The sequence below is a fragment of the Excalfactoria chinensis genome, chromosome 1 (genome assembly GCF_039878825.1).
Source record: "Excalfactoria chinensis isolate bCotChi1 chromosome 1, bCotChi1.hap2, whole genome shotgun sequence".
NCBI classification, from domain to species: Eukaryota; Metazoa; Chordata; class Aves; order Galliformes; family Phasianidae; genus Excalfactoria; species Excalfactoria chinensis.
Window position 1 is genome coordinate 53986035 of NC_092825.1, and position 14962 is coordinate 54000996.

The following is a 14962-nucleotide window of genomic DNA, read 5'->3' on the forward strand; positions in this document are numbered from 1 at the left end:
CAGTTCCAGCATCCCGCTGTCTGCTGCCTGCTTCTTCCTTGTGGACTGACTCCATCAACCAGCTGTCTGTGTTGACAGCAGGATCAACCATTGTAGCATGAGCCATCTCCCTCTGAGGACTCTAGAAAGATAAAGAAATGCACTCATAATCTGACCTGATGAGGCATAAGCTAGCTTTAGGATCTTTCACTGTAAGTTCACGTGTAGCAACTGAAGTATGAGAATTAAAACAAGTTGAGGGGAGTTGAGCAAAGAACCCTTAAACAGATTCATTTCTGATAATGTTTCTGGGTTCTCCACACCTTCAAATGACCTTAAACATTGGCCTGGAATTATCTAGAGGGGCACAAAAAAGATCAGGACAGAGGAGCTCTGGCTGGAAGGCAGCTGCATTCCAGCCCTCACAGAGCAATGGGGCAAAGCTCGGCAGTAGCTGGTGCACATTAACCTCCTCCTTCCTGATCCTCGCCCGGTGCCTCATTCACAGGCACCAAATAAGCCACTAATGTCACAAAATTCTCTTTTGGCCTTTCATTCACAGAAGTGATACCTGTGCCCTGGCTGATGAGGCATTTTCATATAATTATGCCAAGGACTGCCCTGGTATGGAGGAATCCTTACTACGATCCTTACCTGGTGTGAAGTCTTTCATCTGACACTTTTTCCTGCCTTTTCCTCTTTCACACAGAGGCAGAACGTGGAAGAACTGGGCTAAACAACACCCAGCCAGTGTGACAGCGACAAAGAATGACAGCTTTTAGCTCCTTCCCAGGTCAGAGGATTAGGAATGCAGCTGAGAATGAAGTCAGAGAGTCTCCATTCTTTAAGAGCCATACATAAGGGTCACATCCAAAGCCATTAGTAATTTTCTGATACCAAGAACAGAAAACGTAAGCTAATAAAAAAGAAATTATTCACATAGCAGACTACATGTTAAGAGATGATAGTATGAAATGCTTTCTACCTTCTTAGGACCTAAAACCTCACTGTCCTCTTCCAAGCAACACTGAGCATCTTTTGGAAGATTTTCTGTCATCGAGCTCTTCTCTTCATTTTCTTCTTCCTCTCTGGAAACACTTCCTGAAGGGGAAATCCTCACTTCAGACAGCTGCTCTTCTATTTTCTTGCTGAGCTTTCCTTTACTCAAGCATGTTGCTGGGATGAAGGAATCTTCTCGCTGCACTTTGTGCTCTGTAGGCTGTGAGCTTTTACAGGCTGCAAGGCAGCAGTGGGGAACTAAGGTACACCTACAGCTGCACTCAGCACATGGCTGAACTGAACGCAGCCCCCCTGGCCAGCAGTTCAGCCCTGAGTGACCCCATCTGTAATGGCCTGAAGCTCTGTAACCCGGTGTCACAGTGTATGGGTAGTCCAAGCTTGACTCTGCCACCATCTGCCTGGCTGCCAATGGCATCTGCAGTTCGAGGATGATGCGCTCGCTTAAGGGCAGAGGGATCCATAGGGCTTGGTCTGAAGATACCTCCTTAGTTTGCCCATTCCAGAAATTCACAAGCACTCCCTCTCTATTGGGGGCTGAGCACATTAATAAAAAAAGAAGACAAAGAACCAATTAGAAACATATCAAGCTGTGCAATGTCTCTCTTAGAAACCAGGTGCTAAAAATGACTGTTTGCGTCACAGACAATTCCGTTACAACTTATATGAGCTTCTTACATTAAGGTTTAGAATGTGACCTTTTGAATTTCCTATGAAAAGATGCACAACAGCAAAACTCCCGCTAGTCATAGTGAGCCCGGAGCTCACTCCGCAGCAGCTGGAAACCAGACTAACAGCTTATCAGGTGAAACTCTCGAGGGCCAGGAATATTATTCTCCTTGTGTTGGCAGGAGCCGCCTCTCCTAGCAAACCCTCAGATGTTTAGGTTTCCATTCACAGAAGGAAGCAAAAGCTGGTGCTGGGAGCTGAAAAAGTTTGACGCTGAAAAACCAAAAACCAACCAGGAAGAGAAACCAAGAAGCAGTTGGGGATTTTTTCACAGCTGAGACTGTTCCATCTATTCTACATAGTGGCCAGCAACTGTGGCAAGACTAGTGCTAACAAGGAAGGCAGCACCCCATACCTGAAGGTGTCTGTTTGTCCTCCATAACCTTGAGCACAGTGCCTGGGCCAAAGCGCTCAGTGTTAGCCTCCCATGGGGCCAAGACTCTGTCTCCTGGAGCAAGGGGCCGCCGCGAGGCATCTTTGTAGCACATAATGTCGTAGAGAGGTGTTTCCTGCACACGAAGCGGCACCTTGCCTTTCAGCGTGAGACTTTCATCAAATTCAATTAAAAAACATTCCCTGGAGCCCTACAAGAGTAAAACATGCAGTTTGCAAGACAGGCATCTGGGTCCAATTAACGGCCAAACACAAGTGCTAAAAGGCAAATGGCAGAAATCCCAGGAAGCAGAATGTGATCTGTGAATGTAGTTGTCCTCTACCACCAGGCTTTTCACCATATTGTATCCATATTGGACTTTAAAAGGAATTAAAAAGCTGTGGCATAAGGGGCTTGACAGCCTTTCTCTTCCTTTCTTTTGGGACTTAGATTTTAGTAGGTTCACCTGGCTCAGAAGAACACAGTTAGCAAGCGCTGTGAGGAAGAAGCTCACCAGAAAAACCATCCATCAGAAGGCTAGCCAAAATAGAGTACTAGGTATAATGCAGCTAGTGACATAGCAAGCAATAGGATAAGAAATGAGTCAAAAAAGACCCACTGAGCAATAAGTACCTACCTTCACTTTTTGTGCGACGTGGCCCAGGTAGTAATAGCCATCAGCTTTTCTCCTTGCCAGCACACGAGCTCCCCGTATGAAACTGGAAGCCTCTGGGGATGAGCAAATGAAATTCCTTCTTGCTGAGGATATAAAGGGCATATAAAGGGAATCTGGGTTCCGTGCGCAAACAGGAAAGCTGTAGAAAGCAAATACAAGGAGACCCCTTAACAGTACTTCTGCAGCTTGCGGTCATGAAAACAAACCAAACCCACATGGGATCTCTCCAGCCCCCAACCCTCATAGCTGCCTTTGTTTCTCTGCATGTGACTCATCAACAGCTTTTGAACTTACTGTGTTAATGGACATCCTGGCAGCACAGAGCCACAGAGAGCTTTACTGGCCGTGTGACAACACGGGACATATGAGGTGGGCACGGAGGTTATCTGGAGGTGGGAAGAAGATGAAAGCACAATATGAGCAATATGAGGCTTTTGAACACTTAAATCCTTCAGCAGCAATGTTACTTATAAAATGGAAATTTGCTTTCCAGTGTGGTACTTCTCTCTGATATAATTATCACATCATTTCTTTTGCCATGCAACCAACCAAGGGCTGGCACGCGTGCTCTCCTCTGACACTTCTGGCTGCCAGTGACAACTCCTTGCATGTGCTTGTTGGCAGAGTTCCTTGGAGCCACACGATGGCCCTGCAGAAGCAAATACTGCTAGGCCAAGTTAAACCTGGATTTGACCCTACGTTTCTGTGACAATGTCATTTGCTTAGAAGCTATGGGGAACGTTCCCTTTCCTCTCAGACAAAGACTCCAGGTACAAGTAGTGTACAATGAGGGGTCAGAACTCCATGATCCATGAGGTCCCTTCCAACCCAGCTCATTCTGTGACTCTGAATGAGAATGGTGGCTATACCAACGCGTTGCCTTAGGCCACCGCAGAGATGCCAGATTTACTTTACTTTATAAATTACCCGGCAAAATAAGGCCACTGGAGCTCCCCTCCAGTCCTGCCAGATGAAATGCCACCCAATAAAGGCGCAATAACCAGCATGCACTGTACCTTCGCAGAAGCAGCAGGGGGGGCTCTGATCACTGGAGAGGACCCCCCTCTCTGTCTGGCAGCTTCCGCCATGATTTGTTGCTTGCCTCCTTCTCACACAGCACAGTGAGCGCGCTGTGGGTACTGCACACAGCCTGTTCTCCACAACGAGCTGATCATTTCCTCCTACTCCGCAAGTTCGCCAGCGAACAGCCACGCGGACGGGTGGGCTGCGGCTCCAAGCACCGCAGGTAGGCTGTACCTGCTCAGAGCAACGCAGGTTTACAAGGAATCCGTTCTGCAGAAGTTCCTTAGGCAATATGAGGAGCTGGCAGCACCAGGAGCTTCCCGTCCGCTCCCACAGAGCGTCCGCTTCCCGTTGCTGCGCGACCAGACGCCGTCGGCTGCACCAACTGCGTGTCCTGGAGGGGGAGAAAAGAACGCGTTGTTTCTTCATCTCCTTTCTCAAACGCTGCCACCGCCTCCTCCTCAGGGCAGAGCCAGAGGGCCCTCCTCGTCGCAGGGCCAGAAGGCCCCTTCCCACCTATTCTCTGTGGGAGATGTCAGCTCTGAAGAGCCGTCAGCCACCCCCGCCAGCGAGACGGTACCGTCCACGGCCCTCCCGGCCCAGTCAGGATGGCTGTTGCTCGGTAAGGAGAAGCTGACTAATCGGAGGGGCCGTTGTTGGTGAAGGCAGAGCGGGCCCAATCGGGGAGGTCGCGGGGCGATCGCCTTGTGACATTGGGGAGCCGCCATGCTGGCGTCGCTGGGACGTTCGGCGGGACGGCTGCTGCGGGTCGGCGGCGGAGCGGCCGGGAGGCGGCAGTGAGTGGGGCGAGAACGGGGGCAGCGAGGGCCGGGGTGAGGACGGAAGGGCTGGAAGTGAGGCGGCGGCGGCGCGTTTGTTGCAGTGCGGGCGGCGAGGTGCACATCGAGCCGCGATACCGGCAGTTCCCGGAGCTGACGCGGTCGCAGGTGGTGTGGAGCGAGATACTCAGCGGCTCCATGTGGTTCTGGATCCTGTGGCACTTCTGGCACAGCTCGGACAGCGTGCTGGTGAGGCCGGCGTAGCGGCGGGGGCCGGCGGGTTCCGTGGCCGGGGCGGGCTCTGAGGGCCTCTCGTGGCGCAGGGCCACTTCCCGTACCCCGATGCCTCGGCTTGGACGGATGAGGAGCTCGGCATCCCGCCCGACGACGCCGAGTAGGTACCGGCGGCACGCGGCGATCCGGCCCCGCCGCTGTTGCAGTTGCAGAAGTGGAGGTAGGGCCAGGTTTGGAACTCTTCCCCCCTGTCCCCTGCGGCTCTGTGTGGCTCCGTATTGAACGGCTACAGCTGAAGGCAGCTGAGCTCTTCCCTGCCCTCGGCTGTCCTGAACGTTCTTGGGAGTCAATGCGGTTCCTTGCAGGTCTGTGGAACTAAGGAGGCCCTGGAACGGACGCTTTGCTTTGCTCTGCTGGTCTCAATAAAGTGAGCTGTCGATAAATGTGTGGTGTTGTCGAATGCTGTATAATTGGGGTGCTTGAGTCCAAATGAGCCTGTTTAATCCTTATGAAGCATTTAAAGTGTGCCCCTTTAACTGAGGTGGTACGTCTTTGTTCAGGCAGTGACTTACAGCTGGCATCGACACACAGTAGGGAAGGACTTAACCATTCGATGTCTGCCAGCCACTAGAAGGGGCAGCAAAACTGAATTCTTTTCTACAGTTCTGAAAGGTTTCTTACTGAAACCTCGTCATCAGATCCAACCCTGGGGCACTTGTAGCACTTGCTGCAGGAACAGGTGCAGCTGCGTGAGGGAGAGGGGAAGAGGTGCCCAGCCCTCCTTAGGTTGAGGGGAAATCTCCTTCAGGTAGCAGAAATTCAGCACTAATGCTGGGAAGTAAATGTACTGAACACAGCCTGAGGAAGCAGCAGTCCCACGTAACAAAGAGAAAGGGAGGGGGGTTACTCTCTGGGTCCCCATTTCATTTATGGCCAGACTTATGTTCCAAACTAACCATACAGAAATCAACTTCTCCCATTAAGTTACCTCTGGAACAGCACAGAATCAGCACAGAAAGGCACGCAGGATAAGCCAGTCCAGCCACCAACAGTTCTCCAATGGAAGTGACTTGGGAATGATCTGATAAACAATCTCCTTCAGACTTTTCCATGCAGTCAATCTTTATTATAGCAGTATTCTCATATTCACATCAAGTACATAGAACTTTTTGCCTTTTATATAATACAGAGTTCTTTAAATAACTTTACACAGAAATAGTTTTCTTTAATCTGAATTCAGCTATCAAATTTTAATATGCTTTAAGTCTCCATGCTCTCTAACCAAACTGGACAATATTTCCCATTGTACAAATTTACATGAGAAAAAACTCCAAAATACAAATGAAGGGACAACGAAAGTAGAGGGGAAAGGAACAAACAAGGAAAATTAAGTTGTATTGGCAATTACAGGGGAGACTCGAGAGGGAAAGAAAGGGGGGGGGGGGGGGGGGGGGGTTTGCCATGACCTTCTATGTAACAGAAAGCTGAAAATAAACATTTTTGTTATGAATTACAAAATAAATACGAGTTTCAAAACAATGACTCCGTGGTAGGACTTGAAAAAGCAGCTATGGAAATCTGCTATTTCCAGCTATGGAAATCTATTAACACAGTTGCTTTTTTTTTTAAGTAACCGGACTGGACCTTTAGTTTTGTCGTCGTCAGCCCCTCGCAAACCTCTGGTGGTCAACAAAACACAGCTGAAAGGAATGTCGTGTTAGCACAGTTCAGATGGGTGGGACGTACGGCTCATTGCACTGAGAAACAAAGGAATCAAATCCGTGTATGAATTTCCCTTTCCTCTCCTTACTAGTTCTCCTCCCACGGACAAGCCTCTGCTTTATGAGGTAATGCCGATGTCTTGATCGTATGTAAAAAATAATGGAGTTTAAAGGATATAGATCTCTGTATCTATAAACTTTAAACACGCCAGTCCTTTCTTACTTCCCCACAGGGTCCGACAACCGAGTGCAACACCTTCCATCCCTGTTTAATAAAACCTATGCAGTAAGCCTCCTGCAGAACCCCCCGAGCAACACTGGTGCACCTTTCCTAATCTAGGAAAAGCAGCGCGTGCTCAAGGAAGAAAGAGACAGTGCAGCCAGCACACAACTGGTTACAAGCAGGGATACCTGCTCCTTCAAAACAAGGCAGAGTCGCAGAAGGCAACAGCTGGCCAATCTGCGTGTGTGTTTTGACAGAGGAAAACGGGGATCCAATTAGGCAGCTGATGACTGATGACTTCTTGCAGATGCTGAAGTGTCATCTGTCCAGCCCTGGGAGGCCGCCAGGAGAGCTGCAGCAGGGTGGGGAGTCATGGGCTAAGGGGGCAGCTGGAGGGACTGCGGAGCAGATGGGCTGGCTCCCTTACCTGAATGCTTGCAGACCTGCTCTAGCAGCACGGGCTCCCAGAGGAGTCTCAAGGCTGGCAAGCGGCAGGGAGCAGGACTTTTCCCCAGTCCCAGCAGCTGAGATGGGAAGAAAAGCAGCAGTGTGATTTGGGTTGCCAACACATGCAAGCTGGCTGCTGCCGGGTATCTGTCAGTTGAGAAGGGTGGCGCAGGAGAGGCAGGTAGGACACAAGGCTCACGAAGGAATGATGTGCATTTTTGTTTTTTTTTACCCCTAAAGGTTCACAGCTTTGAATAAAAAAGCACATTTATTGCACTTACATTTTATTTGAGACAGAGTTAATTTAAGTTATGCCCTCACGATCCCCCACCATCCCAAAATAACCCAACACCCCAGTTTGGTCCATTTTGCACCCCAGACCCAACACTTGTGCCCAGACGGCGGGCTTCGTTTCTCATTACGTTCCATTAAGCTCACGGACAGATTTTCTTTTCAACTATGGCAATTACACAAATGCAACACAGAATGACATTCAGCAAAACAAAAAAACAACCATTTCCTAAACACAAACGAAAAAGAACACGATCCTTTGCTTCTCTGTGATACTCCACAGCAGACGTCGCACAAGGCTTATTGTGAAGTACAGCTGCTGCAGATGCCATAAGCTGGACAAAAGGACTGGGCAGGGGCCTCGGCTGGCTCGTAAGGGGACTGGAGGAGCTGAGCACACTGCTGCTGTGATGCTACAAAGCAAACACCTGGGCAGTTTAGAAGTTCTGAACACTCCCATCATTTCCCTTCTGTTGGAAAAGATTGGGAAAGAACCTCCTTGTGATTTTGTATGAAAAAAATAAAGACAAAACTGCGTCTATGTATAATTATAGTGCAGAACTTCGGGTGAGTAAAGGATTTCAGATAGTTCCTGCAGGGTTAGTAAAACAGTTCTTAGAATTAAGACTTTGATTTCTAAGGGGAACAAAGAACAAGTTCAAATCAGCCTGATATTTGTTTGGGCTGTGCGTTCAGACGGAACTCTGCCCTTCACAGTTAGGCCCAAAGTCTCACACCAGAAAACTAAAGGGTAAGACCTGCAAAAGAAAAAGCACTAACGGCAAAATCCATTCTTTCATCCTTATGGACAAACAGGTCAATAGGACACCAGTATGTAGGTACTGCCAGAAGCCTTGGTGACCAGGCTGCAGTGTGAACAGCTCAGACTCTCACAGACTGGCTGTCCCTGAGCTGACAAAGTACCTATCCCCTCCCAGCGTCAATGCACACTGACACTATGTGTTGTTGCCAAACTGCAAGAGGCCTGAGGAAGAGCTAAGGAAGCCTGCTGCTATTTCATGAAACAAGATGAACTGCACCTCCAGGGCCAGGGAATTCATTGCATTTGATTACGTGAGTACTAGCCATCAGTTTCTCCTAATTTAGTTCTCATTTTTCACCTATTGCCTCATTCTAAGATACTGTGACCATCTAATACCTTCAGCCCTCTCTAAAACTTCATATTACTTTTCTATAACAGGATCCTTGTGTCTTTGGAGGGAAAGGAAGGCTTCTCTATTTTTTAAGTTAAATTAACCTCATTTAGCTTCCAGTAGAGCAGATGTCAAATAGCAGGTCTGCTGTCACCAAGTCAGTATATTTCAGTTCCTAGCTCTGGACTGATTGTTGGCATTTTTGGGTACGTTCCCTGCTCTCCTTGCTCCTTTAGAGAAGTTTTATCAACTCCAAACTGCCTACCTATATTAAACAGCTATATATACAAAACTACTGCATCAGAAGTAAACCAAAGCCACTGCTCCAGTTACAAAGCACCTGGTTTACATTCCGTTGTACTTTTTAGGTTGCGAAGGCACGTGATCATTTGGCAAACTGCAAAGACTCTTCTGGGGGATCTTTACGTAAACCACTGAACAGGAGGTCTTGGTATCTCTATTTTCTGAAGGAAAGGTACATGCCAGTTTTAAACAGAATTTGCCCTTGGTATCCTCTATATCCTGCAGCTTTTAGAAAGTATCCTCCCTCCACAATTTCATCCCTGTTTAGAGCTGTCTTTGTGCCGACTTGGTAGCATCATTGCTCTGCTCTTTTAATGACTTCATTTTCTAGGTAAGAAGTAGCGAAGCAATGCCAAAAAGATCTTTTAAATGTATCCCAAAACAAACACGGAGTGCAAACACACACCAGCACGGCTGCAGTAAACAAGAGTTTGTTTCATAAACTTCTACGCAAAACGAAGAACAGAAAACCCAGCACCTTCAAAGTGATGCCACAGCAGTCCACTCATGCAACTGATTTTCAATGGACGTGATTGTATCTAGAAGCTCTGCCTGCCATACTGTGCTACGGGTGAAACGTTTTTCAACAGACAGAAGACACGTCGTCTACAGTACTAGGAATAGTTTGTGCTACGCATGTTGTACTCACAGTCAAGAAAGGAATTACACTGACAGGCGGTGTACATGTCTACATGCTTCTTCCCTAAACCTAGCCCCTTCAGTTATCCAAACCTTCACATCCAGCTGATTGTAGGGTTTCTGAGGATCTGGCTTCTCCAAATATTCAGTAAAACACTGGAGGAGCACACAGAAACAACTCTATCTATGAACAGCCTCTGGTGTTTGTTTCTTCCCTCTCCCCTGTTCGTGGAATACATGGTATTTATCAACAGCCAGCATTTCATTCATTTTATGTTATAAAGGCCAAATTCTGCCTCCAGTGAGTACATACTAGTCCAGGTAATGCTGAGAGGCCACAGCAAGATGGCTCTGTGAGGCTTCAGATGTTCTGCATCACCATCAGCTACTTAAGTATCCCAGTACGAGAAAAGACTATTTTAGGTATACATGAAAAATACAAGGGGATTCATTTAATGGTACGCATGAATTTAAGGAATAATAATAAAACAAAACACTGGGCTAATTGTATCTGGGGCATATAGGATTAATTCATGCAGAAATTACTTTCAAAATAGCGAGGCTTTTGTGCTGATACTTTTTTGGCTTAAGCCTCCCCAGTGTTCCAGCGAATACACCCTAGGAAACAATCTCATACTGAACAGAGAGACCTAATGGCTCCCTTCTAACTGTTTGGAAAGGCGGGGAGGAAGGTGTGTGTGGTAAATAAAGACCTCGTGTGTAGCTGGGACTGGATACTGGTAGTTCTGATAAGTTATTAGATACTGCAGTGCTGAAAGCAGCATGGCTCTCTAGGTGTTTGTCCCAACATGCACGCAAATACGTGCGGTCATTTCCCACACTACGGTACGTGCTCGTGTTTGGGACGCCATAGAAAAGTGTAAGAAATTTGGTGCAGCTGACGTGAATCTATTTGTCATTTCATCTCACTTTATTTCCTGCATCCCTCTGCTAGACAGGATACTCAGTTCTTGCCTACTCATCTCTCCATTCGCTAAACATCCGCAGGGCACCTTTAAGACTAATTCTGATAGCATGCGAGACATCCATTCCAATTCTCGATAGATTTAAAAAGAAAATTGCAATTATTTACACGCAAAATTTCTTCCCAAGTTTTCCGTGAGTGTTACGTGGGACCTCTTAAAGAGAAAGCACAAAACTACAGCTATACAAAGGGAAACAAACAAAGGTGAAAACCAGTAGGAACGCATCCTGAAAGGACTTCTCTACACAGCAGCCAAACAACTTGCACATTCCTCAGGGAAAAATAAAAACAAACAAAGCAGAGAAACGAAACAAAGAAACCCCAAATAAGAGAAACAACCAATAAGACAAAGACCATCTGTTACTTATAAAGTGCTTTGCGTGGACAAGGAGAGCAATTTTCCTTGTGCTTTTCCTATGGGCTCAAGAAGCATATTGTAGACTAATGGGTAATGAATCTTCACAAAAATAAGTTCATTTTAAGCAAAGAAATTCCTTAACAGTTATATTTTAGCAGTTTTCTGCTAGCATGACCTTGTGGAAGGAAACTAGGGCTTTTAATAAGCTCTATGAAACAAATGACTCTCGAACTACCTGTACACAGTTGCTCAGATAATAGCTTCTTTCAAGAGAATATCAATTTCCAGTATGCCCTACGCTTACAAACCAGGCACTGCCTACACAAGGGCTGACACAACGCACGGGGTGGCTTTGCCCTCCTGGAGCTCAACCTGGGCGTGCTCCCGGCCTGATGAGCACGCGGCCCCGCACCGCTTCCACCTGGGCTCCGCACCATGGCTCACCTCAGCAGCTTCTCCGCACTGGGAAATGGCTATTGCTACTATGGAAGTTCCTGCCAATCTCAATAAGGAGAAAAGCCTTACAGCATCTGAAGACCCACAGCAGACAAGAAAAAAATTGTGCTTTTTTCTTTTTCTCTTTTTTTTTTTTTTTTTTTAAATGCATCCTGTACACAAAGTCGATTCTATTCATGTACCAACATGAATCGCTTCATTCTTGTAGTGACTATTAAGTCATTTACTATTGCTGTCTTGCTAATGTTTGTGGAATTAATATGAATACACAGTATTTCAGTTATAATTCCCACTTCAGATTAGTCGGGTCCCTATAACCCCGGTAAATATTTACTGACAAAAAGAACGGACTACCAACAACACCGCAGAACCCTGGGGCTTTAGAAACACATCCCACTACCAATGTGTGTTTCTCCCCTAGCCCGGGAGCAGCGTTGTGCAGACAGGAACAGTCCAACTCCTTGCGAGGGAAGGACAGCATCCTCGCCCCTTACACAGTTTAGTACGGACACCACATGACACGCATTTAACTCCTTCATTTATTTGCTGTGATTTTGACTAACACCCTCCTCTCCCCAGGAACCTCCCAGCTCGAGGTGGGTCAGTTCTCCTGCCTCAGGTGGGGCGGTACAGGGCAGACAGGAATCAAGTCCTGAAAACGTCTGAGCTTGAATTTCTTTCTAATGTGGTCTGACTTGCCTCTGTACAAATAATTTACACGTAATACCACATACCAGAGAACTCCGCAAACAGATCACATCACAAGATATTCTACTAGAGGTAAACAATGTGCAGAATTGGATGAGCTGTTTTCCCTGACTGGGTAACTTGTCAAAAAGCTACCGACCATTTGAAAACCAGGACTGGAGGACAGGAAAACAGAGCACTCCAAAGTAGATACCGCCACCGTCATCCTAGTTTGCAAAGAGTACAAAAGGGAAAGACAAACAGAAGGGAAGGAGATCACAGGGAAGGAAGCAATGTGAGGAGAAGTAATCAGCGTGGATCCAGCAAGTACCGTTTTGTTTTGATCACACAACTTGCCATTAGGACAAGATGCTCCACATTTACACGCACACTTATCAGAGGACGTTTAGTTAACGGGATAAAAATCCTTTTGATAAGACAAAAAAAAAAAAAAAAAGCTTCTGAAAGTACCAAAACAAATTATGGAATGTGTAATTCTAGGGGGTTCTCTATTTGTATTCAATTCAACCTGAGAACTTTTTTCCTCATTTATGAAAACATTACATATTGGTAAGGTACCTGGCATTAACCTGCACCCTCATTTAAAATAAAACTTTTAAAGTAGGTACATACACCATTCCCAGCCTGTATCAGGAATGTACAGACTTCAGATGCTGCGGCAGCATCTTTGATAAATATACTGTATCATATGATACAAAGCAAACAAAAAAAAGAAAGGACAATCTCGCTACATGGTTGGTTTTTTTCTTTAACTTCAGTTTGTTGCTGGACCAACAAAAGAAGGATCTACGGAACCCTTCCAGAAGATGTTATATATGCACACACCAAGAACGTACTGGAAAAGGAAAAGGTGAAGGTTGGTGGTTGTCGTTTGTTTTTTCAGGAAGTGATAAAGTAAATCTGAACAAAAGTGCAGCAGCATCCCCTTTTCCTTCTGATGAATTGCTTTGCCTTCAGACAAACACCGCCTCCAGCTCCCACCATCCCTTACTTCTCAATTTTACTGGAACAGAACCCACAAATTTAGATAGAATTAGGCCTTTGACATTCTGATACAGTGAAAAGGGGATACTGCATTGTCCACAAACCAGTGAGTACACCAGGAAAAGAGATCAGAACAAAGGATGATTCTTTTAATTAGCACTCATCAGATATTCAGCCTCTGATGATACGTTGTTAGAGGGAGAAAGCCGACCGGCAGACCATCCAAAGCAAGTCTCCTAAGTTGCAGCAGCAGCTCCATCCCCTCATGCCTGAGCACCAAAGTCAAACCACGAGCGCCCTCTCCTCTCTCCTGGGAATGATGCCAACGGCTCAGGCAGCCACTGCGGGTATCCGAATGCACGTGGTGTTTTGTGTTGAAGGAGGAACACTGGCAGCGGAGTATTCTGGTTCCTAAAAAGGTACTTTTCCCCATTGTGTTGGACTGGCAGTTCCATTCCGCTCCACTTTTAAGCTTATGGATATCTTTTCTAAATTACTTTAGGTTTGTCGGAGCAGAATAGAGTTTTGATGTTAAGAAACGGTAGGAACACAAGACTTAAATAACAGAGTGGGTGCTGCCATGGTGCTGTGGCTACTTGAACGCTGCAAATTCTCCTGTAGAGGGAGGACAAGAGCTTGGTTTAAAAAGTGATTTCAGTTGTGAGGTGGTCAGAGATTTTCTCCAGACTAGTTGAACATTAGGTCGAATGTAAAAGATGTTAAAAATGCAAACTGTTAAAATTAAAGCATAAAAGAAACATAGTGAAAGAACACTGAATACAGACACTACGTATTTTACCGAAAAAGAATTTCCCGAAAGCAAGCTATACCCATTCTTCCCAGGACAGAGGCAGTAAGTTCAAGCAGAGACTACTTCATCATGCATTTAAAAATAAAATACGCCAATTAAATTTCACTTTAAACTACCTATTGCACGTATCCTCCCAGGAAGCAACAACTGCAATAAATATGTCAGACTGCAAACTACTTCCCATCCTGGTGTTAAGCTGGTTTAGTAGCAAACAACTGCTTGACACACCCATTAACCTTTATAGACTATATATAGTAAAGTGCCTTAAAATTAAACCCGTACTAAAGAATGCTAGAAGCTGGTTCATAGACCAACACAGCAAACTACTATGAGAAAATGAAGACTGGTGAAACTGTCTACTTACTCCAAGAACAGAAATTAGGACTCACTAACAAACAAGGAGCACAAGAAATGAAACAATCCTGTGTTCACTTTGGAACTATTGAATAAGCTGTAATTCTACACATTTCTTCCACATGCAATCAATCTCATGAAACTCCACACGGTTTTAGTCTCAGCACACTACTGAGCAGACTGGTAGTCACATTTCAGAGATGAATGAACTATGGCACAGAGTAAAATTGCTGCCCGAGGTTCTTAAGAAATTACCAGAATCTTGAACAGAAACTAAAACTAAGACAGTAATCTCCTCAATACTGTGCTTTAGCCAAAAAATTTCCCCACCGCCCACAGAAACTGCATTCTACAGGCTGTGCAAAGATGCTTAACAAAAGGACTCTACAGTGGAATCAGAAGAAATGCACACATCACTTCCTCTTGCTGGGTTCCACATAAATTTTAAGTTAGTTTATGTCCCTTTTTTGACAGGACTCCTCAGAGATCTAACAATAAAGGAGTAAAACAGACAGAAGAGACCCAACAGAAGTGTGCAAACACTAATGCATCCAAACAACTGTTCTCTATCTTGGTGTCCTTCTGTCTTTCCAAGAGCATTGTTTTCATTTTACTCAAGAGTTTAATTTTGAATACTGGAAACAAATGGGAAACATCCCTGCAGACACAATCTTAGAGTGGCAGCACTAATTCCAAGGAATGATGTATGTTATAAAGA

The 14962-nt window shown here is 45.8% G+C and overlaps 2 protein-coding genes and 1 long non-coding RNA gene across 4 annotated transcripts in view; 1 reads left to right on the plus strand and 2 right to left on the minus strand.

Annotated features, from left to right (window-relative positions):
• On the minus strand, positions 1 to 2558 carry LOC140247451 (uncharacterized). The gene is made up of 3 exons (XR_011902661.1): positions 2081 to 2558; positions 965 to 1533; positions 1 to 121 (listed from the first exon to the last, which is right to left on the minus strand). It is a non-coding gene; the product is annotated as an uncharacterized lncRNA (long non-coding RNA).
• Positions 2559 to 4419: 1861 nt separating this feature from the next.
• Positions 4420 to 5044, plus strand: NDUFB2 (NADH:ubiquinone oxidoreductase subunit B2). Its single transcript, XM_072327160.1, has 3 exons — positions 4420 to 4594; positions 4681 to 4825; positions 4900 to 5044. Exons 1-3 carry the CDS (start codon positions 4524 to 4526, stop codon positions 4972 to 4974), a joined length of 291 nt encoding a protein of 96 aa, XP_072183261.1. The 5' UTR covers positions 4420 to 4523; the 3' UTR covers positions 4975 to 5044.
• Positions 5045 to 13555: 8511 nt separating this feature from the next.
• Positions 13556 to 14962, minus strand: part of BRAF (B-Raf proto-oncogene, serine/threonine kinase) — a 71768-nt gene continuing 70361 nt past the window's right edge. For both annotated transcript variants that reach the window (XM_072327159.1, XM_072327158.1), the window contains one exon: positions 13556 to 13694. In XM_072327159.1, the coding sequence (XP_072183260.1) occupies positions 13672 to 13694 (23 nt within the window). In that variant the 3' untranslated portion in view covers positions 13556 to 13671. The remainder of the gene's footprint in view (positions 13695 to 14962) is intronic.